Source organism: Miniopterus schreibersii, assembly GCF_964146895.1.
Source record: "Miniopterus schreibersii genome assembly, chromosome: 8".
NCBI lineage: Eukaryota > Metazoa > Chordata > Mammalia > Chiroptera > Miniopteridae > Miniopterus > Miniopterus schreibersii.
The window spans coordinates 71,514,537-71,542,266 of record NC_138109.1 but is presented as its reverse complement, the minus strand read 5'-3'; the positions used below and the strand labels follow the sequence as shown (position 1 = coordinate 71,542,266).

Genomic DNA, 27,730 nt, shown 5'->3' with positions numbered 1-27,730 from the left:
CCCGCCTCCCATGCCGCCCCGGCGCCGCGCAGCGCCCGGTGCCCGCAGCTGAAGCCCCGGACCCGCTGGCCGCCCCGCCCGCGCCCACCGCCCGCGTCTCCGAGCCGGCCGCCCCCACCCCCACCCCACCCCACCCCCAGGATGTGGCACAACGTCGGGCTGACCCTGCTGGTGTTCGTGGCCACGCTGCTGATCGTCCTGCTGCTGATGGTGTGCGGTGAGTGGGGCATCCGCCGTGGGGCAGTTGCACGCTGCGGTGCACATGCCAGCTCGCCTCGTGTTGCTGACTTGCTTGTTCAGTCTGGTTAAAAAAAAAAATGAAGGCGTGGATGGGCAAGTGTCTTAAAATCATCCGTTGTCCGGTTACCTCTGAGGAGTGAGCTCAGAGGAGATGTGCCCCTGCCCCATGACAGCCCCCTGGCATCCTGGAGGGGGAGAGAGAACGGGACCCAGGGCTGGGCATCTTCACGCGGGGTTAAACCAGATATTGCTTCACCGGCCGCGTCTGCTCTCGATTGCCGTTCTTACCACCGTCTGCCCAGATTTTAACCTTGGCCTGTATTCGAAGGTGAAGTGATTGGTTACTCCTTTTTCTTTTTCTTTTTTTTTTTTTTTTGCAGATTCTGACCCTGCAAGATAATGAGAGGGTTTCACTACCTTCATTTAGTCAGGACTAGGCTCAGGGTTGGGTTTGAAGCACAGGTGAAATTGTTTGTTTACTTGGAGTTCAGGCTTAAACTAAATTCCAAATAGAATTGTTGAGACTAGGCAGAACTTAAAAAAACAGTGACTATATTAGACTTCTAGGGTCAGGTAATCCAACTCTTGAGTTCTGTAATAATGGTGCTATTTTGTTTGCTCTGGGTTTTTTCCTTCTTGGAATGAGAGGACATAAAACTTTCTTCTCAAGGTACTATTAGCTCAATTTTAGATCTTCTTGGTTTCTTTATACACAGTAGCTGATAACCACAAGTCTGTTAGAAGAGAGGCTCAGCAGCTGAAAATTTGGGAAGTATTTCGAACCAGACGTCAGTGAGTTTATTTTTTCATAATTGCAGTATTGAAGTGTATGGGTTCAAGTTAGTGCAATAATTGGTCAGAATTCAAAATAAATACTATAGAGCGTATTCATTTACATGGTTAATGTACTCACTACCAGAGTTCAGTTTGGAGAAGATATGTGTCTGTGCATATGCATATATATGTATTTGTATTTATATACTTGGATACATATTTTTAATTTTCTTGCTTTATTGAGGCACCAGAGTAAAGCTTCTAACTTACAGCCTTTCTTTTCTGATGATAAAACAATTGAAAAGACTTTCTCAGTTTCCTGCTTTTGATGTCAGGATTTTGTGATTTGTTTGGCTATGAGGAAAGAGGAAAGCATATGCTTTCTTTTCTATTTGAAGATGCAAGCTACCTGGAGATGGCAGTGTAACATGTAGACCGTGTGACATGTGACAAACTTGCCTTTGGGACATCAAAGTTCCTAATTGCTACAAATATCAGACTCGCTCTTGAGACTGGTTAGTAAGCCAGGACAAGCGAAATAGGGAAATGGAAACTGATAGTTAAAAAAATCTAGATGCCAAGAAGTTTTGCAGCCATCTGGTAAATCCTATCTTTCCCGAACCAAGGACACTTCTCCTCCCCAGCCAGAGGGTAAATAGCTTAAATCCACCCTACTCAGGAAGACAGCAGAAATCCAATTAGTGCCATTTGCCAACCATACCCAAGGACAGATGAAGTTAAGAGGGTAAATCTAATTTTGATACATTAGCATAAAGCTGATGAATATTCTATTGAGATCCTCCCCTAAGACCTCCTGTAAATGCCCAGCCTTTAAAACCCCTCAAAACATAGGTCCAAAGCATGCTCTCCCTCCCAGGACCACCCCTAGCCTTTCTCCTCCCCCTCTTCTTTCTCCACAGGCAGGCAGTCATCTCCTGAACTCTAAGGGACCCCATGAGGCTTGCAACTAGGCAGGAATGGGCAGTGGCAGTTCATCCCAGGCAAGCCCCCTGAACCTGTCCCCAAGGCCCCCTTTTCTCAGACTTCTTGGCGAGCCAGAGTAGCCTGGCCTAGCCTCAGTTCCCCAGCCCTTTCTTGCTTCATTGTCCCCACCTTTAATAAACGTCCTCTAAAATTCACATCACCTGGACTCATGCTGTGAAATTTCTTCTGCACGAAGTCAAGAAGTCACACACTACTGGCTGGCCCTAGGCAGACCTGCTCAGGGCCAGGTCCCCTTTCCGGTAACACTCTCAGCTCAGTAGCTGTTTGGCTTTAATTTTACTCAGTTTTCCTAAAGTGCCATGTCTGGTTTCGGAAAATGTTATGGAATGAGAGGTGAGGTGTAGTAAGTAACAGAACACCTTATTTTGATTAGAATGGTCAAGAACTAATAATGTTATGGAGAAGTAATCCAAGTACTTTTCGTTGGGAGAGCTAATGATGGGGTATCAGGGTAGCTTCATGTTTTGACTAGGGTGGGCCTGGGGCTTGGGGAGAGGAGGGAAGGGTCCACCCTGGCTTGAGGGAGAAACCAAGGCATTGTATTAGTTTGCTAGGACTGCCATAACAAAATACCACAGACATTAAGCAACAGAAATTTATTTTCTCACAGTTCTGGAGGCCAGAAATCTGAGATCAAGGTATCAGAAGGGTTATTTCTTCTGAGGCCTCTCTCCTTGGCTTATAGATAGATGGCTGCCTTCTCCCTGTGTCTTCACAAGGTGTTTTTTCTGTGTGTCCGTGTCCTAATCTTTTCTAATAAGGACACCAGTTACACTGGATTAGGCTCCCACCCTTATGAATTCATTTAACCTTAACTCTTTAAACGCCCTGTCTCCATATACAGTTGACACTGGGGGTTAGAAATCTATAACACAGGTCTGCCCCATGGAAATCATAGCCAGTTTATTTTAGAACTCTGAGCTCTTTTCACACAGTGAATTGATTTTCAAATTTCAGATTCCCAGGGAGGTTTTCCTTCTGTCTATATTGGTTGTGTCTACTTTGTCAGTCTCTCATTCATTCCAGAATGTTTTCCACTCCCACCATTCACTGAGGCTGCCCTTGTCAAGGTCAGTAACAAATGGTTTCCATATTGCCAAGTCTGTGGTCACTTATTAGTCCCAATTGTACTCAACCGCTTATACAAGTGAGCATTCTTTCCATTGAGCATTTCTCTTGGCTTTTGTACACATACTTTCATGGTGTTCTTCCTACCATTGTGGCTAATTATTTGTCTTTTTCTGGCTTCTCATCCCCTAGAATTTCTTAACTTTTTTAAAAATCACAGTTTACAATAGGAAATACATTTTACATTGTTTCCAGTACATTCATAAGTATATAAATTGCATATATCAATCAATTAACATATACATCTATATACTTATCTATGAAATAAAAATTCTATGGAATAGTGCTTGCCCTCAGTCCATGAGATGCATGCTATTTTCTATTATATTTCTATAATTTACTATGTTATAATGCAAATATATATTTCTGTTTTCAGTTTCTTTCCTTTAATTCTCTATATGATATTTATCTAGTCCTAGAGACTCAAATATTAACCAACTAACTAATGACTAAAATTGATATATCCAGGTTTCATTTCTCTCCTCCCTCCCAGGCATGTGCATCAAACTTTTTTTCCTTAAAGAAATTTTTAAAGTATTGATTTGAGAGAGAGAGAAGGAGAGAGAAACATTGACTTGTTGTTCTGCTTGCTTATGCACTCTTTAGTTGCTTCTTGCATTTGCCCTGATGGGGCATCAAACCCACAACCTTGGCATATTGGGATGACGTTTTAACCAACTGAGCTGCCTGTCCAGGAAAGCTTTTTTTCTTAATATCCCCACTTGGAGACCTAATAAGTAACTCAAATGAGTACAGATGGTCCCTAATTTATAATAGTTCAATTTAGGATTTTTTTACTTTCTGCATTTGCGATGGTGCAAAGGCCATATGTATTCAGTAGAGACTGTACTTCAGATTTTGGATTTTTATCTTTCCCTGGGCTAGCAATATATAGTTGGATACTTTTAGAAGTTCAGCAGCACAGTGAGCTGCAATTCCCAGTCAGCCACAAGAGCATGAGGGTAAACAGTTGATCACCAGGGTAAATCACTGGTACTCTAAAAGTGTACTGTGCTGCGTTTTTTGGATATTGTATTTTGGCATCCCATCATGTCTACAAAATGTCCATCTGTGCCTCCTGCCACTGGAGAAGAGGAAGGCAATTACCCTTGATCACATTTAAGGTGGGCCGGGCTAAGCTGTGATATTCAGTAGGTTAACTTAATTAAATGCATTTTCAACTTACGATGGTTTTTTTTTTGGACATAAGCCCATTGTAAGTCGAGGAGCATCTGTACATCTAAAAACAAAACTCTTGATTTATACCACCTGTCCGTCCTTTCCATCTCAGATGTTACCAGCAGCCAAGGACTTGGGTGTCATCCTTGGTTTTGCCTTTGCTTTGCTTTCCAACCATCTTCCCTTACAAATAACCACTCCATCTGGAAGTCCAATTTTATCTCTTTAAAAAATCTGAAATATGTTTTCTTCATGCCTACCAACATCTTCATTTTTGGCTTGTCTTAGTTTCCTAATTAGTGTTTTTTCATTCCCTCTTTTCTTTATAATCTACTTTTCACATACTGGTCAGACTTTTTCCCCCGAAAATGTTTTCTCAAAAGTTTTGAACAAAAGAAGTAAAGTTTAAAAGTCAGTAGTGCTAGCTCTGGCCAGGTAGCTCAGGTGGTTAGAGCATCGTCCTGATATGCCAAAGTTTCGGGTTTGATCCCTGGTCAGGACACATACAAGAATCAACCAATGACTGCATGAATAAGTGGAACAAATTGATATATGTTTCTTTCTCTCCTCTCTCTCTCTCTTCCTCCCTCCCTTTCTCTAAAAATCAATAAAATAAAAAATTTTTAAAAGTCATTAGTGTTACCAGAAAGGGGACCTGACCCTGAGCAGGTATGCCTAGGGCCAGCCAGTAGTGTGTGGTTTCTTGACTTTGTGCAGGAAAAATTTCACAACACAAGTCCAGGTTAATTTCAGAGGACATTTATTAAAGGGGGGGGACAATGAAACAAGAAAGGGCTGGGGAGATGAGCCTACGCTGGGCTGCTTTGTCTCACTAAGAAGTCACAGACCCCAGGCTGGCATGGCTCAGTGGTTGAGTGTCGATCTATGAACCAGAAGGTCATGGTTTGATTCCTGGTCAGGGCACATGCCTGGGTTTGGGGCTCCATCCCCAGTGGGGACCCTGCAGGAGGTGGCCAATCAGTGACTCTCTCATCATTGATGTTTCTCTCCCTTTCCCTTCTTCTCTCTGAAATCAATAAACATTTAAAAAAAAAGTCAGAGAAAAGGGGACCTTGGGGACAGACTCGGGGTTTGCCTGTGATGAACTGTCACTGCCCATTGCTGCTCTGGTTGCAAGCCTCATGGGGTCCCTTAGAGTTTAGGAGATGCATGCCTGTGGGGAAAGAAGTGGGGAGGGTGCAGGCTTGCTCCTAGAAGGGAGAACATGTGCTGGGCCTCCGTTTTGAGGGGTTTAAAGGCTGGGCATTTATGGGAGGTCTTAGGGGAGGATTTCAATAGAATATTCATCAGCTTTCTGCGGAGGTACCAAAATGAAATTTATTCTCTTAACTTCATCTGTCCTTGGGTGTGGTTGGCAAATGGCACTAATTGACTATGTCTCAGTTTCCCTATTTTGCTTGTCCTGGCTTACTAGCCTGTCTCAATAGTACTAAAATACATAAAAAAGCAGTTCCCTTCAACTCTCAGTTTCACTGTTTCCCCTAGTTATTTACTTTCATATTCCTAAATAATAATTTATTTATACCTATCTCTTGATTTTTTGCAGTTTTAGACATTATTTACTAGCCATGGTAGAGTCCTCATTTCTTTTCCTGCATGCCATTAATAATGATAATTTTTGACTAACTTGATAGTCAGGATTTATATTTTGACTGTGTAGTCCCTGCTGGTCAAATAATGTAATATGACTACACTTCCTTTCTTACATGGTTCTCCTTTTTTTTTTTTTTTTTCCTTTTAGGAACTCAAATTGTAAGGCAAAGTTTATTTAGAAAGTTGCAGAGGTAGTAAAAGGGCCCTTGGAGCTTAGGCGAAAGAGGGAGGAGAGGCCTGGGCATGCTCCAGAAAAGAGAGAGTGCACACTGGTTCCATTTTTTTTTTTTTTTTTTTTTTTGAGGTTAATAATTGCATTTTTAATTTACCTAGTATTATAATTTTGTATATACACATTATTTGTCCCCTTCCTCCAAGTTCCATAATCTCTTACCCACATCCGTCAATAATATTTGCCATATGTTCAAAGAAATTGTCTCTTTTCACCCCTGCTCCTACCCCCAACTCCCTAACCCAAGACCCAAAGGCCTTCTTCCTTCTCAACAGCTTTTATTCTCAGCTACCCTTTACCCTCTCTGCTGGAAACTGTTTTCCAGATCTCATGTCACCATCTTTCTCAGTTTACATTCTTGTTTTGTTGGAGCACATTTTTTGGTAGCTTTCTAAGAAAATAATGCATGGAAAATAATTTTTTGACCTAATGCTTGCCTGAAAATGTCTTTTTATTTATTTTTATTTTCTACCTTTATAATTTGAGTAGATCTCAGGTTGCAAATAATTTCATCCATGATTTAAACATATTACTCCATTGATTTCTAGCTTCCTAGGTCTGATTTTGAGAAATGTAATGCCTTCTGTTTCCTTGTCCTTATTGCTATTCTGAAACATCATAGTGATAAGCCTTGGTATGGTTTTTTCATTTTTCTGGGTCCTTCGATTCAGCTTTATTCTGCATTTCTAGGAAATTAGTTTATTATATTTTTGATAATGTTTTCCCTCTGTGTTCTTCATTCTTTCTTTTCTTTTTTAAATATATTTTTATTGATTTCAGAGAGAGGAAAGGAGAGGAAGAGGGAGAGAGACAGAAACATCAATGATGAGAGAGTCATTGGGAATCTAGCCCACAACCCGAGCATGTGCCCTGACCGGGAATCGAACCCCGATCTCCAGTATCCTAGGTCTGTGCTCAATGTTTGAGCCACGCCCTGCCGGGCTCTTTATTCTTTCTGAAACTTTCGTTGGTAGGATGTTGATTTCTTGGCCTGATTCTCGATTTTATCTTTTTAGCTTTTATTTTCTGTGTTACCTTCTTCCTCTCCCATTCTTTTGGGAGATATTTGGGGTTTTATATTTCTTATATTTTTATTTAGCTATCCAATTTTTAATTTTAGAGCTTGTTTTCTGATTACTTCTCACCTATAGGAGCTGTGCTTGCTTCATGTATGTAATATCTTTTCTCCATATGTATATTAGTTGTAATTGTTTTGTTGTTTTTAATAAGGTGTTTTTCTTTTCCCTGTGTTTCCTTTGTTTCTATCATGTATTTTTGTTTGCTTTGGATTCTTTTTTTGGAGATTTTCTGCAAATGTCTAGTGATCTGTTCGCTTCATATTTAAGCGTGAGTTAGTAAAAGATGGTGATAATTTCTCAGTGTCAGCTTTGGGCTCACTGCAGGATGATTGGGTTTCTTTAGAGGAATCCCCAATTCTAAGCGCCTGGAGGTCTATTTTCTGGGAATTCCATCTCTCCAGAGAGGAGTCCTCTCATTTCCCTCTTGGGTATTGTAAACTTGGCTGCCTGCATGACAGTTCTGTAAATGGACTTTCAACCCATCCTTTTTAATTCCCTCTCCTCCCCTTTTCCCATCTCAAGTCTTTTCTATGGTTCTTGATTGAATTTTGGCTCCGATTAGTCTCTCCCTCTCCTGCCATCCAGAGTTTTGTTTCTTTTGCTTTGCTAGATCAGTTACCACTCTTAAAAATGTCACTCTCTTAACTCAAAGGGACCAGGTCTGGAGCCAGTCTACCCAGGGCTGGACTATAGTGTGTGGGTTCTTGACTTTGTGGAAGAAAGACTTCACAACATGAACCCAGGTAATTTTGAGAGTATGTTTATTAAGGCTGGGGGCAGTGAAACTAGGAAGGGCTGAGGACAGAAGCAGCAATGGGAGAGACTAGGTGGGGCTGCTTTGACTCTCTAGAAATGTTTTAAGAAAGAAGTGAGCCAAGGTAGGTCTGCTGTCAGCTCGCTGGAAAGTCAGGAAAAAGGGGGCCTTGACCAGCTTCTGCTGCCCATTGCTCCTCTGGTCCCTTAGAGTTTAGGAGATGCGTGCCTATGGGTAAAGAAGAGAGGGGAGGGAAAGGCACCTGTGTGCTCCAGGGAGGCTTTCTGGGTCCTTTGTCTTGAGGGTTTTAAAGGCTGGGGGTTTAGAGAAGATCTTAGAGGAGGATCTCAAAACCTATTCTCCAGTGGTTTTCCATTTCCCTCTAAATACAGTATAACTTAAATTTCTTAGTGGCCTACAAGGATCTTTGTGATGTAACCCTCTCCTCCATGCGTCTTTCCTTTCTCCTTCCTATTACTCTCAACAGTCCAACAACAGCCGACCTTGTCCTTTCCTCTGTCTTCCTTTGATTCCTTCACATGGTCTGTTCCTCTCTTCATTCAGGTTTTCACATCAACTGACCACCTAGGTAGTTCATCCAGTCATTCTATCTCATTTAACCTTAGTTTTCAAAGCACTTAGCACTCTCTGAAATAAGCTATTTCATTTGTATGTTTCCCCAGTTTTATATTTTAATTCTCATCAATTTTTACTCTTGTATTTAATGGCTTTTTTGAGTCCTAAGAAATAATTACCTCAAAGTCACAAAGATTTTTCTCCTACAGTTTTTTCTAGGAGTTTTATATTTTAGGTTTTACTTATAGGCCTGCAATCTATTGTGAGGTCATTTGTGTATGGTTTGAGTTAAGGATTGGGGTTCTTTTTTTTTTACATAATGATATCCAACTGTTTTTGCGTCATTTATTGAAAAAGCAATTGTTGAAAATCAATCGACTCTATATGTGTAGGTTTATTTCTGGCCTATTCTATTCCATTGACCTATATATGTCTATTCTTATGTCAACTGTGTAGGTTATACAGTATTATTTTATTTCAAAATATTTGGGCTATTTTATGTTCTTTGCATTTCATTATAAACTTCAGAATTAGCTTGTCAAAATTGATATCTTGACTTTCTAGGCCAAGTTGGAGAGAATTGACATCTTAATGTTGAGGTCCATGACCATATTATATCTCCATTTTTTTAAGGACTTTAATAACTTAGCAATATTTTGATATGTAGTTTAGTTCTTACACTAATTTTGTCTAATTTAACTGTAAAAGTTTCATATTTTTGATGCTGTTGAGAATGGTATTCTTTTAATGTTTGCTGCTAATATGTAGAAACATGATTTTTGTATATTAACGGTGTATTCGGCAAAACTGCTGAATTGCCTTTATATCCTGCAACCTTGCCAAATTTCGCTGTTCTAGTAAGATTTGGTGGCAGGGGTGCAGGGGGAGCGAAGAGGATTCCTTTATTTTTTGTAAATTCCACAGGATTTTTTTACCCAGAGGTCATGTGAACTGTAAATGAAGATTGTTTTACCTATTCTTTTCCATTTATATGTCTTTCTGTTTTGGCCTCAGTGTACCTCCAGTACAGTTTTGAAAGGGTTAACGGATGATCCTTAGCTCCAATGCCAACAGGAATCCCATTTGGGAAGGAAACTTGATTAAGTGCAGAGCTCAATTGTGATTCAGCATGGTTGTGAGAGCAGCATGACTGTAGAACAGCTTGGCTGTGAGGTGGCCCTGGGGTGAGGTCCCTCTCTGGAGAGACAGTTCTGCTCCGCTCCACCCCAGGGGCTCAGGTTTGGGCCACCCCGCTTTGCCCTGCGCCTTTCTGCACCAGAAAGACATCCAGAAAGCAGTCTTTGACAGAAAGGGGAAGGTGAGTACCCTTGGAGCCACTTGTCTTATATAGGCAAGTCCCCACCCCTGGTACTTGATTGGTCTGTTCCCATGCAAATGAGGACTTCAAATCCTCACTGTTGGATTGGCCCAAAAGGCACTGTGCTGATTTGTCAGAATGGAGCTGCTCTGATTGGTCAGTGAAGACGTTGCTGGGGTGTGGGGCGGGGAGAGACAGCTGTGCAGCTCTGATTGGACAGGGAAGCCGCAGTCCTATAGGCTGAAACAGTTCCGGGGTCTGCCTCCTAGGGGCGGCTCATGGCAGGAACGCAGAGCGGGCGGGCGGGTCAGCGCGGGTTTCTCCCGGAAGTGAGGTTTGTGTGAGGCCGGTACCTGTGTGGAAGTAGCCGCTTGGCTGTTTTTAAAATTTAAGCGCCGTTTAGCCACCAGGAGCCCTTCTTAGTAGATACCTTACTTCTCAGGGGCCATGGGCGTGAAAACAGACTTTCCTCCCTGATCTTTCGAAGAGAAACGTAGTTTTTTACCATTCAGTATAATATTAGCTGTAGGTGTTATTGTAGATATTCTTTATCAGGTTGAAGAAGAAGAAAGTTTCCTTCTATTACTACTTTCAAGAGATTTTTTTAAAAATTAGGAATGGATGTTGGATTTTTTTTTTTTAATCTTCACCTGAGGATATTTTTTTCCTTTTTTTTCAGAGAGTGGAGGGAGGGGAAAGAGAGCGAAACATGGGTGTGACCGACACACACGGATGAGTCTCCTGCACCCGAGCTCCGGCCGGCCCGCACCGAGGTCGTGCCCTTGACCGGGAATCCAGCCCGGGACCCCGACCTCGGGGGCGGCGCTGACCACTGAGCCAGACCGGCCTCGGCAGGTTTCACCTTTTCTTTTTGAGGTCCTGTGGTCCCTGTGGTTTATTTTTTCCATCACCGTTTTCCCTTCTGTGCCCTCTCCACCTCCACTCACCTCCCCTTTTTTTAAAAAACAGCAGTTTATCCCTCACAGTTCTGGAGGCTGGAGGACGAATCCAGGCGCCGGCCGCGGGGGCCTCACACGTGGGGGGGCCTCACTCGTGGGGGGCCTCGTGCTTTTCCTCTTACGCCTGTTAATATGATGAATTACATTAATTTTGAATGTTAAAGGAACCCTACATTTTTTAGAGAAATCAGTCCCCTTTGTTCACGATATATCATCCTTTTTATATATTGCAGGATTTGATTTACTACGTTTTTAAGGTTTTCCTGTTTACAGTCATGAATATTTGTAGTTTTCTTAAAGGGAGTTTTCTGGTTTTGTTTTAAGGGTCATGCAGACCTCATTAGATGAGTTGGGAAGTGTTCCTTTCTCATTTTTTGGAAGAGTTTGCATAGAATTGGTATATTAATTTTCTATTGCTGCGTAACAAATTGCCACCGACTTAGCAGCCTGAAACGACATACAGTGATCGGCCGACAGCGCCTGTGGTCAGGAGTCTGGGCCTGGCTTGGCTGGACCCTCTGTTCCGGTCTCCCAAGTCTGCAGTCGGGTGTGGCCTGCTGCTGTGGGGTTGGCGGGACTCCTGGGGACTCGCCGCCTAAGCCAGCAGGAGGGTCCTGGTGACACCAGGAAAGGTCCTAGTCTCCGTTAAAGGCTTTCATTTAATTAATTTAGACCCACCTAGGATAACTCCCTTCTGATAACTCAGAATCAGTGATTGAGACCTTTTACATTGTATCTGCAAAATACCTTTACCTTTACCAGATAACATAACCTAATAAAGGGAATAACTGTCCTGTTACCTCTGTTGGCTTGAAGCAGGTCACAGGTGCCGCCCACGCTCAAGGGTACAGGTCACACGAGGTTTATACAAAGGCTTGACTCATTGAGGTTACTAAGGTGTGTGCCACAGTTTGTATACTTTCTTTCTTTTTAAAGTTTATCTTTAGTGTTAGAAGTACCCTGGTTGAGAACTTTTCTTTGGGGGAAGTTTTTTAACTACAAATTCAATTTTTTAAAATAGATACTGAGCTATTCTAGTTAATTATTTCTTCTTGAGTGAGCCTTTATTTTTATTTTATTTTTATTTTTTAAATATATCTTTATTGATTTCAGAGAGAGGAAAGGAGAGGGAGCGAGAGAGAGAGAAACATCAATGATGAGAGAGTCATTGATCAAGCCTGCAACCAGGCATGTGCCCTGACTGGGAATCGAACCCTGATTGCCTGGATCCTAGGTCGACTCTCAACCGCTGAGCCACTCCCGGCCGGGCTTGAGTGAGCTTTTATAGTTTTTGTCTTCTCTATTTAATCTGAATTATATAATTTACAGGGATAAAGTTTATAATACTCTCTTCTTTTAATATCTGTAGGATCTGTGTGGGATGTCTTTTTCATCCCTAATATTGACTACTTGTGCCATTTCTCTTTTTTTCCATGATTAATCTGGCTAGAGGCTTGTTAAATTTATTGATCTTTTCATAGAATCAAGTTTGTTTGTTTTTAATCTTCACCTGAGGATATTTTTTCCATTACTTTTCAGAGAGAGTGGAAGGGGGGAAGAGAGAGAGGGAAAGGAGAGGGGAGGGGAACATTGATGTGAGAGAGACTCATTGATTGGTTGCCTCCTGCACTTGCCCCAACTGGGGCCAGGGATCCAGCCTGCAACCGAGGTACATGCCCTTGTCCCGAACTGAACGCTGGACCTTTCAGTCCTCAGAGTGTCACTCTAACCACTGAGCCAAACCAGCTAAGGCAGAATCAGCTTTGGGTGTATTGACTTTTCCCCTCCTCTATTATTTGTCATAGGCTATTTAATTGATTTATGTTCACATTTTTATTTTCTTCTACCTTTTTTGAGTTTAATTTGTACTCTTTTTCTAGTGGAAGCTTGGATTATTTATTTTAGACATTTCTTATTTTAGAAAAAATGATCCTTATAGAAATTTCTTTCCAGGTATTGCTTTTGATTTAAAAAACTTTATTCAGTTAAAAGTAATTTTCAGTTTTCTTTGAGGTTTCTCCTTTGAACCAAGGATGATTTGGAAGTATGTTGTTTAAATTTGAATACTTCCCCCCACCCCCCATATAATTTTGTTGTCGATTTCTAGTTTAATTTTGTTATGGTCAAAACATGTATTTTGTATAATAAAATTTAAGAAAGTTTACCTTAAATTTTAATGAGGTGAATTAATAGTCTGTCTTGGTGAATGTTTTGTATATACTTAAAAAGAATGGTTGTTCTGCTGTTATTGAATGGAATGTCCTGTACATGCCAGGTTAATGTGTTTGATAAGGTTTTTCAATATTTTTGTGAAAGAGACCCAGCATTTCTATCAGCTACTATATTATACACCCTTACATTCCTGAGTAGGGTATGTTTATTTGAATATCTACTCTGCTGGTAGGGGACATAGTGGGGAACATTGATAAATCACACATTTTCCTTTCTTAAGAACCTTGTATCTTGGAGGAATGATAGACAGTTACTAACACAGTGAAGGATGGAAGTGAGCATGAAGTGCCAAAGCGGTCACCCAAGAGAGTACTATACTGGAGATACGATGTAGGAGAAAGGCTTAAAACAGTATGTATTGATGTTGCTTCAAACTTTCAGCAACGGTAGTGGCCTTGTGCCTGGAGCCTAGAAGAGAGTAACTGTGACTAACATTTGATGAGTGTTTATTATATGCCAGGCATTCTTTTTAGTATGTTACATGTATTAATTTTTTTTATTACCAATTGACTCTCTGAGAGTGGGTACTGTTATCTCCATGTTATAGAAGAAGAAACTGAGACACATAGATGTTAACCTTCCCAAGTTGCAAGTAAATTGTTGATAGGATTCATGACCAAGCAGTGTGGTTCCAACATGCCTCTGAGATATGAGATTATGGTGCTAATCTAGTTGACAGATAATAAGGTTTATCCGAGAATATATACCCTCTGCTATAGGCATGTAGGGTACAGCAGGTAAGTCCCTTTTAGAAAGAGGTAGCCTGGGTTTTAGTGGTTATTATTTCTCTTATCCTGCTGTCCCCCAAAGACACATATACATACCTAGAAGTTAGTCACTAAAGGCCGGAGTCCAAATTAGGTTGGTCTGTTCTTATGGTAAGTCAGAGTGAACTGGTGATTCTGTCCCTTGTGTTGGTGGTCCCTCTCCCCCTCCCAACACACACTCCACTGCATATTCCTCTCTCTTTTGATGCTCTCTTGCAACCAATAATATGTAGGTAGAATGTGATGCTTCATTTTATATTATCTAACTCTCTATTTGTTTTCTCTTACAGTCATAGTATACAAGAGAATGAACTCTGAATACTTAAGTGTTACATTAAACCATTCTGTTTAACCAGACAATACAGTTCTATTTGGAACAAAGATATTCTTTATGTTCAACTTCTGACCATCCATTGCATCATTCATCATACATCCATTGTCCTCCTGCAGCATCAGCAATATCTGGACAGTTTCTTTATAGCTCCCCTTTATGTACTCTGTCCAATTACTAATACTAAGATGGCTTTTGCTGTCTTTTCTGAGGTAGGATCTTCTCAAATAGGTGACCTGGTCAGCTGTTGTTTCATCTCCTCCCCACTGGTGCTCCATTGCTGATTCTTTTACCCTTTCCTTGGCCAGTTTCTTCAGCTGGGGTCATTCCATTGGTAACAAATGCTTTTGAACTTCTCTTGCATTTACACGCTTCCTTTTCTCTAAAAGGGACATATGACTCCTAGCCTCATCTGATCCCACCTCACCCTACCCCAAGTAATTCTGCTCAAGAGGTTGAGGACCTCTTGCCATGTGAACATTCATCAAAGGTCACATTGTGTTGAGATTTTAAAGGAATTGAGGCAGATCCCAAGAAAATTGAAGGTTTTGGTTAGACTTTATCCAACAAAAGAATTACCTGCCAGCTCAGGGATTTTTAGGGGGTAACTTTTTTAGTGGAGACCATCCTCCGGGAGCCTATTACCTAATAAAAGTAGAGGAGACATCTTAACTGGAGTTCTCTCTCTAGGCTATTCTATCCACTCCCCTCCAATCTCTAAAATCACTTGCACTCTCGGGTAGGCCTTATAGCCATGTTCACAATACGTAACCCAGGTAATGCACATTGGCCTTGGGGTTGACACTTGACCCAAGTTGGAACAGAAATTCTATTTTTTTTTTTTTTTTAAGATATGAACTGAAAAGTCATAAAGCTGGGAAACAGCAGCTGTGTGCAACAGAAGCCTAGAAGGAAGTGAAGCAAGCTTTCTGCAGAGAAACACAGTGCTGAGAGAGGTGTCAGTTCACCAGGGCGTAGTAAGAGGGCTTCCTCCCGTGTGTTCTGTGAGACCCTTCTTAAGCTGTAAGAATGTCCATCTTTTTGGTTAACCTCAGTTAGGGTTTCTGTTGCTTGCACTAAAACCTGCTTTATTAAAGTAACAGGAGATGGACTATGTGTATGACTTTCTACTTTGTGTTTATTGTAAGATCAGTACAAGTAAAATAATGTAGGTGAATAGGTCAGAGCCCTATTAATCAGCTACGGATAGTGTGACATTCCAGACGTATGTGAAGGGACAATTTAGTTAAATTAAATTAGAATTTGGTCGTTAAATGGTATTTCCTCACAGTACCTGTCCCAAAGTTAGCTATTATTATATTTCCATGTCAAATTAACATAGCCAGTGAGTATTTTATTGGCAGTTTTGTCTGGTGCTGTACTCTCTCTCTCAGTTTTTTTTGTTAAGTCATGCTTTTCCTGGTATATACCCACTGGGGTTTTAGTAATGGCTCTTTTTCAAAAATACAGGACTGGGCAAAAGTAGGTTTACAGTTGTTTGTATGGAAAATAATACAATAATTAAAAAATAAAACAAGAATAAACTCTCGTACTCACAACTGTAATTTGCCCCACCCTGTCCATATGTAGTGGGTAGTTCTTCCATTCAAATTGCCTGGAATTTTTAGGATTGTCCTTAGTTCAGACTGCTAACACTCTGATAAATGATCTGTTGTAGAAGCCATTAGATTGTACTGATTCTAGGTACTGTGGTATGGAAATCCCCCTCCCCCACACCCTCCTCCCACCTCTCTCCCCCAAATTACAGCTGTGTAAGAACTTAGTCATTTTACTTGTTGAACTTCCCTCACTATAGTGAACACCACAGCAGTCCTTATCAACACTACACTTTATCCCTTAACATTGCATTTCCACCCTGTCATTACAGTAGGCATTGTAAAAACCATAAAAAACACACACAGTGGGTATTTGTTCTTTTTGGCTGCCCAGCAGATGAACTCCATATGTATATTAGGGGAATTCTCTAGCACGATTTTTTTGTGGGAAACAGTGTCACAATCCACACGCTCCCCTTCCACCCTCACCCTCGCACACCTTACACCCAGGGAGAACAGGGTAAAATAAAGAAGCATACTTTTCAAGTTTGCTTATCGCCCTGTTTGGGGGTAAAAATGAAAGAGATGCGGAATCGAGTGGTTTAGCTTGTGTGGAGCGCGGTGGTGGGTGGCCTAAAGTGCTGCTCCACACTGGAGTTTCATTGGCCACCATGTTCTGAATTTTGGTTTTACCATTGAATCCCTTACATTGAAGGGATTGTTGTTGAAGTGATTTAAAAATTGGGGGGAGGGGTTGTGTTATTAAAGTTGGGAAAGAGAGTTTGTGATCTAGCTGAGTGCTCTTATATCTCCCCAAACTGACTGCTGCAGCTGTCCTCAGTTCCTTTGTTAGATTTGCATGCTGGGAGATGGCTTTCTCTTAATCCTCCCAAGGGCACTACAGTGTTTTATGGTAAGAACTCCAGTGGTGACAGCCCTTCACCATAGCTTCTTTTTAGTCAAAAGACCTTCAGTAACCTCCCTTTTCTTTGTGTTCATTTTATGCCTTGTAGCCACTTTTGCAATCTTTGATCTTTATGAGGTTAAGACTCTCATCATCAAGTTTGACTATAATTTCCCTCATAGGAAATTCACTTTCATAATCTCTATTTAGCACAGTTACTTGGACAAATGGGTTCTTTTAAGTTTTCAGTTAGGGTCTCAAGACTAACCTAAGAGTTAAAGAGTTTTCCTTAGTATATGTCGACATTAATTGGCTCTATTAATTTAAGCCACTTAATGGCTTTGGGTTATTTAAAACATTGTAAGTCTACAGTGTATTTATTATTTACTTATTTTCTGACTTGTTTTTCTCCTGATTTTTCTGATTATCAAAATGATATGTATCTGTTGTGCAAAAATTTGGTAAGTACAGAGAATTATTGAAAAAATAGTGTAGTTCCCCAAATTGATCTACAGATTCAGTACAATTGCTTTCAGAATTCTTGCTGCTTTTTTTTTTTTTTTTTTTTTTTTGCTTGCAGAAATTCACAACATAATTCTAAAATTCACATTGAGAAATGCACAGGACTCAGAATAGCCAGAACAGTGTTGCAAAGAACAGAGATGATGGGCTTATACTGGATTTCAAAACCTAATACAAAGCTACTATAATCAAGATGGTGTGGTACTGGCAATAAGGGTATACATACAGAACAATGGGATAGAAGTGAGAGTCCAGAAGTAAACTGTAACATTTACCGTCATTTGATTTTTGACAGTTTCCAAGAGAATGTAATGGGGTTGGGAAGAAGAACAGTCTTTTCAGCAAATTCTTTTGGAACAACTTAATGCAAAATAATGAATTTGGACTTCTCTCTCATATCATTGTTAACTAAAATGGATCAGAGACCTAAATGTAAGAGCTAAAACTCTTAGAAGAATGCATAGGTATTCATGACAGTGGGTCCCTAGACAAGACATTGGAAACACAAGCAACCAAAGAAAATTAGATAAATTGGATTTCATCAAAGAAGAAATAATAAATTATGCTTTATTATAATTAAAATCTTTTGTACTTCAAAGGACAGTATCAAGACAATGAAAAGACAACCATAGAATGACAGAAAATATTTGCAGATCATACACTTGATAAGGGTCTAGTGTCAAGGATATATAAAGAACTCTTACAACTTAATTATAAAAGAAAAACAACCCAATTTTAAAACTAGGCAAAAGAATTGAATAGACATTTCTCTAAGGAGATAAACAAATGGCCCATAAACACATGAGAAGATGTTCAGATCTTTCGTCATTAGGGAAATGCAAATAAAAGCCACAAGGATAAACAGTTTACACCCACTAGGATGACTGTGATAAAGAAAGGTGGACAATAAAAGTCTTGGTGAGAATGTAGAGAAATTGGAACTTCACATTTTGCTGGTGGGAATGTAAAATGGTGCAGCTGCTTTGAAAAACAGCAGTTTCACGAATGGTTAAGCATAAAGTTACCGTATGACCCAGCAGAGATATATACCTAAAAGAAATGAAAACATGTAGTGTAAAACCTTGTACACAAATTGTCATTGCAGCCCAAAGTGGAAACTTTGTTTTTGTAATAGCCAAAAAGTAGAAACTGGCCAAATATTCAATAATTGGTGAATGTTTAAACAAAATGTAACCTATCCATACCATGGAATAATATTCAGCAATAAAAAGGAATAAAGGTAATACATGCAAAAACATGGATGAAGAACCTTGAAGATACATGCTGAGTAACAGAATGTATTCCATTTATAGGCATGCATCAGAGATATCGGGGAGGTGGGGGTGGGGGTGAGGGGGAGGTTGGTTCAGTGAGGCGTAACCTTTTGCTGGTGGAGGGCCCTGCCTGGATGTTGACGGCTGCTCACTGATCGGGGTGGAGGTTGCTGAAGGTTGGGGTGGCCGTGGCAATTTCTTAGGGTAACAGTGGAGTCTGCCACATCCGTTGACTCTTCCTCTCAGGTATGATTTCTCTGTAGCGTAGGTGCTGTTGGACAGCATTTTGCCCACAGTAGATCTTCTTTCAAGATTCGAGTCAGTCCTCCCAGAGGTGCTGCAGCCTTATCACCCACGTTCACGTGATAGCCTGAATCCGTGCTGTCATTTCAGCAGTCTTCACAGCATCTTCGCCAGTAGATTTCATCTCCAGAAGCGCTTACTGTGTTCGTTCATTCAAGTGTCATCTCGACACTGCAGCAGTTCAGTCACATCACCCGGCTCCGCTTCTAACGCGCTCTTGCGTTTTTCACCACGTTTGCAGTTAGTTTCTTCCTCCACTGAGGCCTTGAACCCCTCACAGTCACCCACAGGGTTGAAACCAACCTCCAGACTCCTGCAAGGTTGGTGGTTTACCCTCTTCCCGTGAATCACGAAGATTCTTCGTGGCATCTAGAAGGTGGATCCTTTCCAGAGCGTTTTCAATTTCCTTTGTCCAGACCCGTCATAGGAATCACTGTCTATGGCGGCTGTAGCCTTACAAGTGTGTTTCTTAAATAACTAAACTTGAAAGTCAGAATTCCTCCTTGATCTGTGGGCTGCGGGATGGATTAGTTAGCAGGCGAAACAACATTAATCTTGTGGGCATCTCCTTCCCAGTTCTTGGATGACCAGGTGCATTGGCAACGAGTAGTAATATTTTGAAAGGGATCTTTTTTCTGAGCAGGGCTCAGCAGTGGGCTTGAAATGTTCAGAACACCAGGCCGCTGACACGTGCTCTGTCACCAGGGAGGCTCTCCTGCTTGCTTCCTCCTGTGCTCTCCGCAGAAGCACTTTTCCTTCCCTTCAAGAGTCATCACTGTGCGTTCACAGCTGGGCTGACTGGTGCAAGAGGCCCAGCTTTGCTTGTCTCGGCCTCCGCACTAAGCTTAATCATTTTTAGCTTCTGATTTAAAGTGAGAGGTGTACAACTCTTCCTTTCACTTGAACACACAGAGGCCACTGTAGGATTACTAATTGGCCTAATTTCAGTATCGTTGTGTCTCAGCAAATAGGGAGGCCCTAGAGAGGGAGAGAGATGGGAAACAGCTGGTTCCTGGAGCAGTTTGAACATGTATTTATCAAGTTTGCCATCTTATATGGGCGTGGTTCGTGATTCCCCAAAACAATTACAATAGTAACATCAAAGATCACTGATTACAGATCACCATGACAAATATATTAATGATCGAAGAGTCTCAACTATTGCGAGAATTACCACAATGTGACTCGGAGACACAAAGTGAGCAAATACTATTGGAAAGTGGCACCAATACACTCAATGCAGGGTTGCCACACACCTTCAATTTGTAAAAAGTGTAATATCTGCAAAGCATAGTAAAGGAAGGTATGCCTGTGTATGGCATGCTCAGAACAGGCAAATCCACAGGGGTAGGAAAGTAGATTACCGGGTGCCAGGGCTGGGGGAAGGAAGAAATAGGGAGTAACTGCTGGGTTTCTTTTGGGTTTGAAAAGACTTTGGAGTGAGAAAATGGTGATGTTGCACCGCCTTGTGCATATGCTCCAAGCCACTGAATTGTGCACTTAAAAGGGGCATACTTAACTGTGTGTGACAAGCCGTAAAGTATGCCCCTTTTAAGTGCACAATTTAAAAATACTGTTTTACAAAGTTAGGTGCCTTACCTAAACGCATAGTTGACCAAAATATGTTTGTGGTGGCTCAGCATACAGCACTCAGGCTTAAAGGAATGCAGAAACTCGAGAGATGGGTTAAATCTCTCAAGTTAGTCTTTTAGTACTGAGGAGTTTGTGTTAATTCTTTTTATTTTCCCCCCAGAGATTGTAAGAAAAAACAAGTAAAATTAGAAACTTCTTAAAGTTAGCCATTCTTCTTGATCTGGTATAATGCTGGGGTTAGAGAAATTGTTCGGATTTTGTTTTCATAAAATGCTAGTTAACAGAATATGCTATGGTCTGTTACTTTTCTGTGAAACTAGAGAGTTTAAAGTAAAGAAGACATGCTGACTTGAAAAACTTTGTTACAGTGGTTAATTTTATTTAAATAATGCTCTTACATTAGAGCAACCCGTCATGCACTTGGAGGTTTTATCCAGTGGCTCCTTTGTTGTTTCCTTATTAGCAGGCTTCTAACACTCAGTAAACTTAAAACTCTGCACAAACAAGCAACACTTGATTGGTAATTTTTTAAAGGAGAGTTATTCAAACTTTTTGATAACTTTGACATGAAAATACTATATATTTTTAGAATCTTGAACTTAAGGAACCTGGCTTGTTTTTTCATCACGTAATTAAAGAAAATTTATTATTCTAGAAACTTATGAATAGCTTTGTCCTGATGAGAAGTTTTCACCATAGTGCAATTTATTCTTTTGTATTCTTGGTTTTTTAGTCCTAATCCAAGGACACACTTATTGATTTTAGAGAGGGGGGCTGTGAAAGGTGGGGGGAGGGCGGGAGGGAGGAGGAGAGAGAAGGGGAGGGAGAGGGAGGGGAAGGGAGGGAGGGAGGGAGAGAGGGAGAGAGGGAGATTGATTGGTTGCCCCCAGTACACACCTCTGCTGGGGAGGAGCCTGAAACCTTTTGGTGCCTGGGGTGACGCTCCAGCCCCACTGAACCACTCTGACCAGGGCTGTTTCTTTTGTATTCTTATTGAAGAAAAAGCTTGCTTTTTTAAATTAACATTGAGATAATGACTTTCCAAGTAAATAGCAAAGTATATTATTTCTTCCCAAGAAAAAGGTCTCAGATTTTTTTATTTTAATGTAATAAACACTTTTACTTAGGTATCATAAGCTCATTATAATTTTAATGTAGATGGTCCAAGCTTGGATTCTAAGTTCTGTGAAGGTTGAAACTGTTTTTGCCACCCCTTTATAAATCCAGAGTTTATCCTTATGCCTTGTCCATAATAAATGCTTAGAAAGTATTTGTTATATAAATATATATTTGTAATCACGTATATATTTTTATTATACATATTGTTTTGTAATATACTCCCCACAGTTAACTGCAATGTTGTCAGTTGTGAACATTGTGTAATAATATTATTGTTTTTGTCTGTCTGTAGGTTGGTATTTTGTATGGCACCTTTTTTTATCGAAATTCAAGTTTCTGCGTGAACTGGTGGGAGACACTGGATCCCAGGAGGGAGATCACGAGCCTTCAGGGTCTGAAACAGAGGAGGACGCCTCCTCGTCTCCACACAGGATCAGGTCTGCTCGCCAAAGGAGGGCGCCTGCTGACGAAGGCCACTGACCCCGCCGCCGTCCGGTGTTCGTGGGTGAAGAAAGGCAGTGGGAGCCTCTGTCTTGAATGACTTGGCTTTGCATTTGCTAAAACGTTGGACAGCATTTGTACTTGGATTTCAAGTCCAATTCAAAAAAAGATTTACATGTAAGCCATATGAAAATAAAGGGAATTTAAACCAAATTGGACCATTGCAAATTTTATCTTAAAGATAATCTTCTGCTTTACTAGCATTTACTTATATACTTATTCCTTGGCTCTTGGGCTTATATTTTTTGCACTTGTGTGAATCTGTTAAACATTACAGGATTGAAAACTGTATTTTATTAGTTCTATAATGTACTCCCCCCCCCCCCCATTTTAATTTTCCTGAAATTGGGATGCATCTCACCATGACTGTCAACCAGGCGGTAGTTGATGTCATTATCCTAGCCTGTGCGTGTGTGAGCTCACAGCTTGCCATAGCGTCATCACTGTGTCGTTGATGTCAAATGTGTCAGGATTAATTGGCATTTAAAAATGTCTTCTGAAAGATTACACTGTGGTTCAGCACGGAAACAAGGTGGCTGTCTAAGCGGGGAAGCATAGCATAGCAGCAGAGCAAGGGGCGTGCTGCTGATGCTAGCTCAGCAAGTGTGCGTCGCTGGAGGAATGACCGCAATTCCATATTTTCTTGTAAAGCAACAAAATGCTTTACAGGTCCTAAGGAGGGAAGATACCCACAAGTAGATGAAGCTGTACTACATTTTGTCACTGACACATGCAAAGGATTGCCTGTCACAAGCTAAGTGATACAGTGAAGGCAGAGAAATTGCCAAACCCTTGGAATAGATAAAACATAACTCAAAGCAACGAGGCTTGTGCGATCAATTTGTGTGTCCAGCAGGGCCATCGTCAAGGTGTCAAACATGTCTGTCCACAGCCTCCTGCTGACGGTAAGCAGAGACTTTCAGGAAACGCTGTGTCACCGGTGCTCTTGATGACACCAAGGGAGCCATGTGTAGAGAATGCAGCTACCGGGGCCTAATGTAATAAGTGTCCGAAGAGTTGCACTTGGAGTATGAAGTTATGGCTATAACTTAACCAGTTTCTTTCATAACAGTTGTGTATGCACAAGACTGATGAAAATCTGTTTAACTCGAAAAGCTCTGTTTCCTTAAATCTAAAATAAACCTTCTAAATGATACGAAAGCGTTGTCAGAGTTTAATTGCCTGCTTTTTCCTTAGTGATACCTATGGTGCATCTTACAAGTGATGGTATCTTAGCTTAAATAAAAAATAGTTTGTAAATTTATTTTTTCCTAGGATAGCAATTATTGCTAACTTCATTCTGACACTTGCCATGTTGTTAAAAAAGCTGTCCTCTATGAGACATTGTTTTTGGCACCCCGTTGAAGTCTTTAGAGTAGTAACTTTGGAATCTGAGAGCTGTCTTCTACTTTAGGAAGATAGGATTAATCACTCCCTTGGTACGGGAGGGCTTCATGCTCAAGGCATGTGCTGTGGAGAAAATACTTCATAAACAGCAATTCAGTGTCCAGGTCTCGGGGAGAGGGGACTGAGAAGAAATAGAGGGTGGAGGGAAATGCCCGCCTCACTGTAAAGTGACTCTTGCCAGGTCCGCGTGTTTGTCTTCGCTGAACTTTGGACCGAGTGTTTACTGGGGAAGAGGGATTAAAGAGCCTTCCTGTTGACTGTTACCTGCTTTGTACAAGACTGACTTGCAAAGCCAACTTACTTCATTAATTCAAGTTCCTTTTCTGTGTTTAACCTTTGTTTCTGAAGAACTAGCCATCACAGAATGTCACCTCTGTTTTTCGATGGTGTGTGATTATGTTTTGTACCTCATACGTCCTCCTGACAGTTTTGTTAGTTAATAGGTCACTTGCTCTGCCCAAGCGGTATTCCTGGTGCACACTTCCGCTGCTGTTGTAGCCGCTGTATATACGGAAAGGGAATTTACAGAGCATAACTTCAATTTTAGATATTTGCTACGGGAAGATCCCCAGCAGCTGAGAGTGGGGCACAGTGTTTCTGTCTTCATTTCCTTCTTGGATGCAATTTTCTATTTTTATGTGACTGTAGGAATTAGAAAAAGCAGTGACACAAGTTTCAAGCATTAATTTTAGTGCTTCCTACTAGCTAAATAGCACATTAAATAATCATCAGTTAGGGGAGAAAAAGCCTAAAAATCTTAATACTGGCAGGATTAAATTAGATCTTTCGTAGTCTAGTATTTTGAACTGTGGATTCTGCTTTATAGTGGATAGCTTAGGTCTAGATAGTAATAGTCGCTGACACACTTTAAGTAGCTGGTGAGCTTCCATATTGTATCAGTATTAAAGACTGATGGCCGATGTAACCCCCCAAAACCTACAAGTGTCATCCACAAATTAAACAAATTAATCCATGTAAAGGTATATATATTGGTATTATTTATTAATATTTATGCTTCAAGAATGTCTTTTTAAATAGAATTTTAAGAAATGTTCTGCTTTACTTACTTGGGGAATATACTCAAAAGCACAATAACAGCTCACACCCTACCATGTTTTAACTCTTAGGAGAGTTAAAAGAAATTGCTGATGCCAATACGAAGGTCCCGCACACTAATTCCTGTGTTTAAAACCTTTCTTCCCTTGTACTCCTCTGCCCGCAGTGCACTCACTATACTACATATTTCTAAGGCCGCTAAAAGAGGCAAAAGAAATAGTTGTTAACACAATTATTTGTGTGTTGTAGTGTTTCTGGGTTTTCCCCCGTTTTAGAGCTTTTGTAGCTGAACTTAGCAGAACTTCATAAGGACATTTTCAGTTTCTCAGTAGGAGATGGACTAGCCTGTGGTTAATTTTAAAGTTCAGAAGGTTCTGAGCATTAAAAACACATACAAGTATTAGTTGTGTCTAAATACTCATTAACTGATGCAGATCAAATATGATCTCTTTTGAGGAGTAATTCTAACATCGAGGGCTAAGAGTTTGTTTTCATTTCTTAACCAACTATTCCCAAGTCTTTAAGCTCTTGCCTCTGAAACGCTTGTGAAAATTGCCGGTATCTAGTGATTGGTAGCATTACTCTGACTTAAATGCCAAAAAACACTAAATATTTGTGTAGTATTGTTAAATGAGGTTTTTCATATTTACATCAAGTTAAAATAGAATTCATCCAGTGGATTTTGTAGTATTGTTTTCATGGTGGAAACATATATGTTACTTGGTGGAGAGCCAGTTCACACTGACCAATTTCTTTAGATAATAGGTTTAAAAACTGCTTCAAACTGTTATTTTATTGAAAGTTGGGAATGTATTAAATAATGGTTTCACAAATATGGCATTTTAAACCAAAACGTGTTAATGGTTTGAAAGTAGTGCATTTTTACTTGTAAAAGCAACCTTTTTTTGAAATGATTTTAAGTCAATGATGCAGTATTTTTTGAAGTCAGTTTTTCTGAAAAGTTATGTTTTAATGTAACATGTAACCACTGTAACTTTAGATTTTAACCATAAACTTTTATATTTGAAGGTGACTTTAAAAAGCCAATGAACAGTACTCAAAGGTTATAGACTCAAGCAGCTAATGGAATAGTGTTTGTTTTACGGAGTCTAGACTTAAAGCACCTTGTATTGTCTGCTTTTAAAGTATCTTATAGCTTTTAACTTGCAGCATAAAGGGTAACAGTTTATCTTGATGGAAGTTTCATTTTCCATTTGTTAATGTACGTGCGTTGCCTGTTTTATGACCAATGTTCAACATTACCCTCCAAGTCAGTTCTATGCATAACCACTCACCAGATGCTGCTGCTGTGGTTTCTTCCAGGAAACTCTCTGCTGTGCTACGATGCATTGTCATCTTGCTGCTTGACAAATAGGTTTATAAGGAATGAAAATTGTGTGTTAATAGTATCTTTGTAAAATAAGATGTAAAATCAGAGATGAGGAATGATCATTCACTGTTTTTGTTTAAAAAATGGTCAATACTATACCTAAAGCTTCTGTGGTTTGTTTATATGATGTTTTAACTTTTGCTTTAAACCACACAGAATAAAATGAAAACAAACAAAAGTTGTGTGTGTTTCATTGATAAAGTATAGTAAGTATGGAGGAGGGTACCTTGGGCGTAAAGGGATTTGAAAGCAGCCCTTTTTCCCAGTGGTCCAGCTTTCATCTCATTTTTCAAACTCCAAAATCCTCTAGGAATCAAGACGGCGCCGTATTCTGGGGCCAGGAAAGTAACTGGCTTAGAACCTGACGGACAGACAGCGTTAGAGCTAAATTACATTTACCACGGTTAGCTTTTTTGTTTCTTCTCATAATACCATAGGTCATGGTTTCTATTTTGTTAGTATTAACCTCCAGGAAGTCCGAGTGAGGAAAGCTCGCCAAAGCCAAGAAAAAAGATTGAGGGATGCCTTTGAAAACTAGTTTGAGATAAGAAACCATTGGTTGCAGTGGCTGGGGGCCAACTTTAGCTTTTTCTCCAGCAGTGCGGAGCTGCCAAGAACGCAGGATGGGAAGAAGTGGGTTGTGGCAGGATCAGCCTTCCTAAGGTAGGAGTGTCTAAAGGGCAAGGTCATTAGACAGGGCTGGGGTTTGGCCCTGGGGTTTGGGCTGGACTGGGAGAGACGGGATCATTAAGGCTCTGATAAGGTGGGTGAGTGGGAAGGGGCAGGTGGTACGAGTGTAACGTTGTATAATGGATAGAGGGAAGTTTGGGGCGGAGGCTAGGATTTTAGAGGTGAGGCAGTTCTGAGCAGTGACGCTACAGGCATAGAGAAGGGGAATCTGAGAACTGCACTCACTCTGCAGTCATTGCGTGGACTGTCAGCATGGCCACTAATGCATGATAGCTGGAGCTGGGATGGAGAAGGTGACCGTGACCTGGCGACAAGGTGAGGGACTTGAAGACTGATCTCAAGGTCTGGGATGTCAAGCGTGGCCCTTAAAAGGAGGAGTTTCCTGAAAGGGAAAGGAATGCTGGGGAGCTGCGAGGATGTTTTCAGCCTGCCTCCCCTCCCCCACCCCCCTCAGCTCTGTAGGCCCCTGTATGATTGCTACGCACGAATAAGTACTGCAGTTATAAAAATGATGCTATTTATGGAGAATTCTGTTGGGGGGCTAAAAGAGGGAAGAACAGCAAAAGCTTCTCCAAAAATCTTAAAGGGAGAGGTAGGAGTTTTCCTGGTAGAAGACGAGAAGAAGATTCCAGACAGAAGAAAGAGCGGATGCAAAGTCAGCGTCCCTGGAAGGTGGCTCGTCTGGGGAACTGTAGGTACTGTGGGAGACAGTGGTGATGTCATGGGAGACCGTGGTCTGAGGCTGGAGAGATGGGGAAGATCTAGGTCATATAAGTCATGCAATGGTAGAGGCTTTGAAATGTGATGGACAGCACGGAAATATTTTAAATTGAGTGAAAGCATCGGGTCACTTGTGTAACATCTACTGAGTGGCTACGCTTGCAGGCATCTGGACTGGGTGCAGGGCCTAGAAAGCTCGCCCTGCCCGCAGCAAGGAGGGCTGATCTGTAGGCACAACGGAAACAGGTGTCTCTCACTGTGGCCCAAGCAAGAGAAGAGCTAGCGGCTCGCTGGAAATGAGTGACGACTGTGGGAAATGCGGAGACATGAAGAATTACGACTTGAGATTGGGTTGTGGAGGCGAGCGAAGGAGGCTCTTAGCGGGCACATTTGAGATGGGTAACACCGAGGCTGCAGGCGGAGGAAGCCGGTCTGAGGTTGGTCATGGGGGCGGTTGAAGATGAGAGTCCGGCTTGGGGCCCACATATTTGAGTTTGAGATGCTTCT

General features: G+C 41.0%; 1 protein-coding gene across 1 annotated transcript; it reads left to right on the top strand.

Annotated features, from left to right (window-relative positions):
• On the top strand, positions 1 to 22,113 carry SMIM13 (small integral membrane protein 13). The gene is made up of 2 exons (XM_081144230.1): positions 1 to 217; positions 21,752 to 22,113. Exons 1-2 carry the CDS (start codon positions 142 to 144, stop codon positions 21,937 to 21,939), a joined length of 264 nt encoding a protein of 87 aa, XP_081000356.1. The 5' UTR covers positions 1 to 141; the 3' UTR covers positions 21,940 to 22,113.
• The last annotated feature ends 5,617 nt before the right edge of the window (positions 22,114 to 27,730 follow it).

What these genes read in the sequence shown, in the direction of transcription:
- SMIM13 (XM_081144230.1), top strand. Translation starts at nt 142, where the DNA reads ATGTGGCACAACGTCGGGCTGACCCTGCTGGTGTTCGTGGCCACGCTG. An exon ending in CCTGCTGCTGATGGTGTGCG is followed by an intron (nt 218 to 21,751) that starts GTGAGTGGGGCA and finishes GTCTGTCTGTAG; the next exon opens with GTTGGTATTTTGTATGGCAC.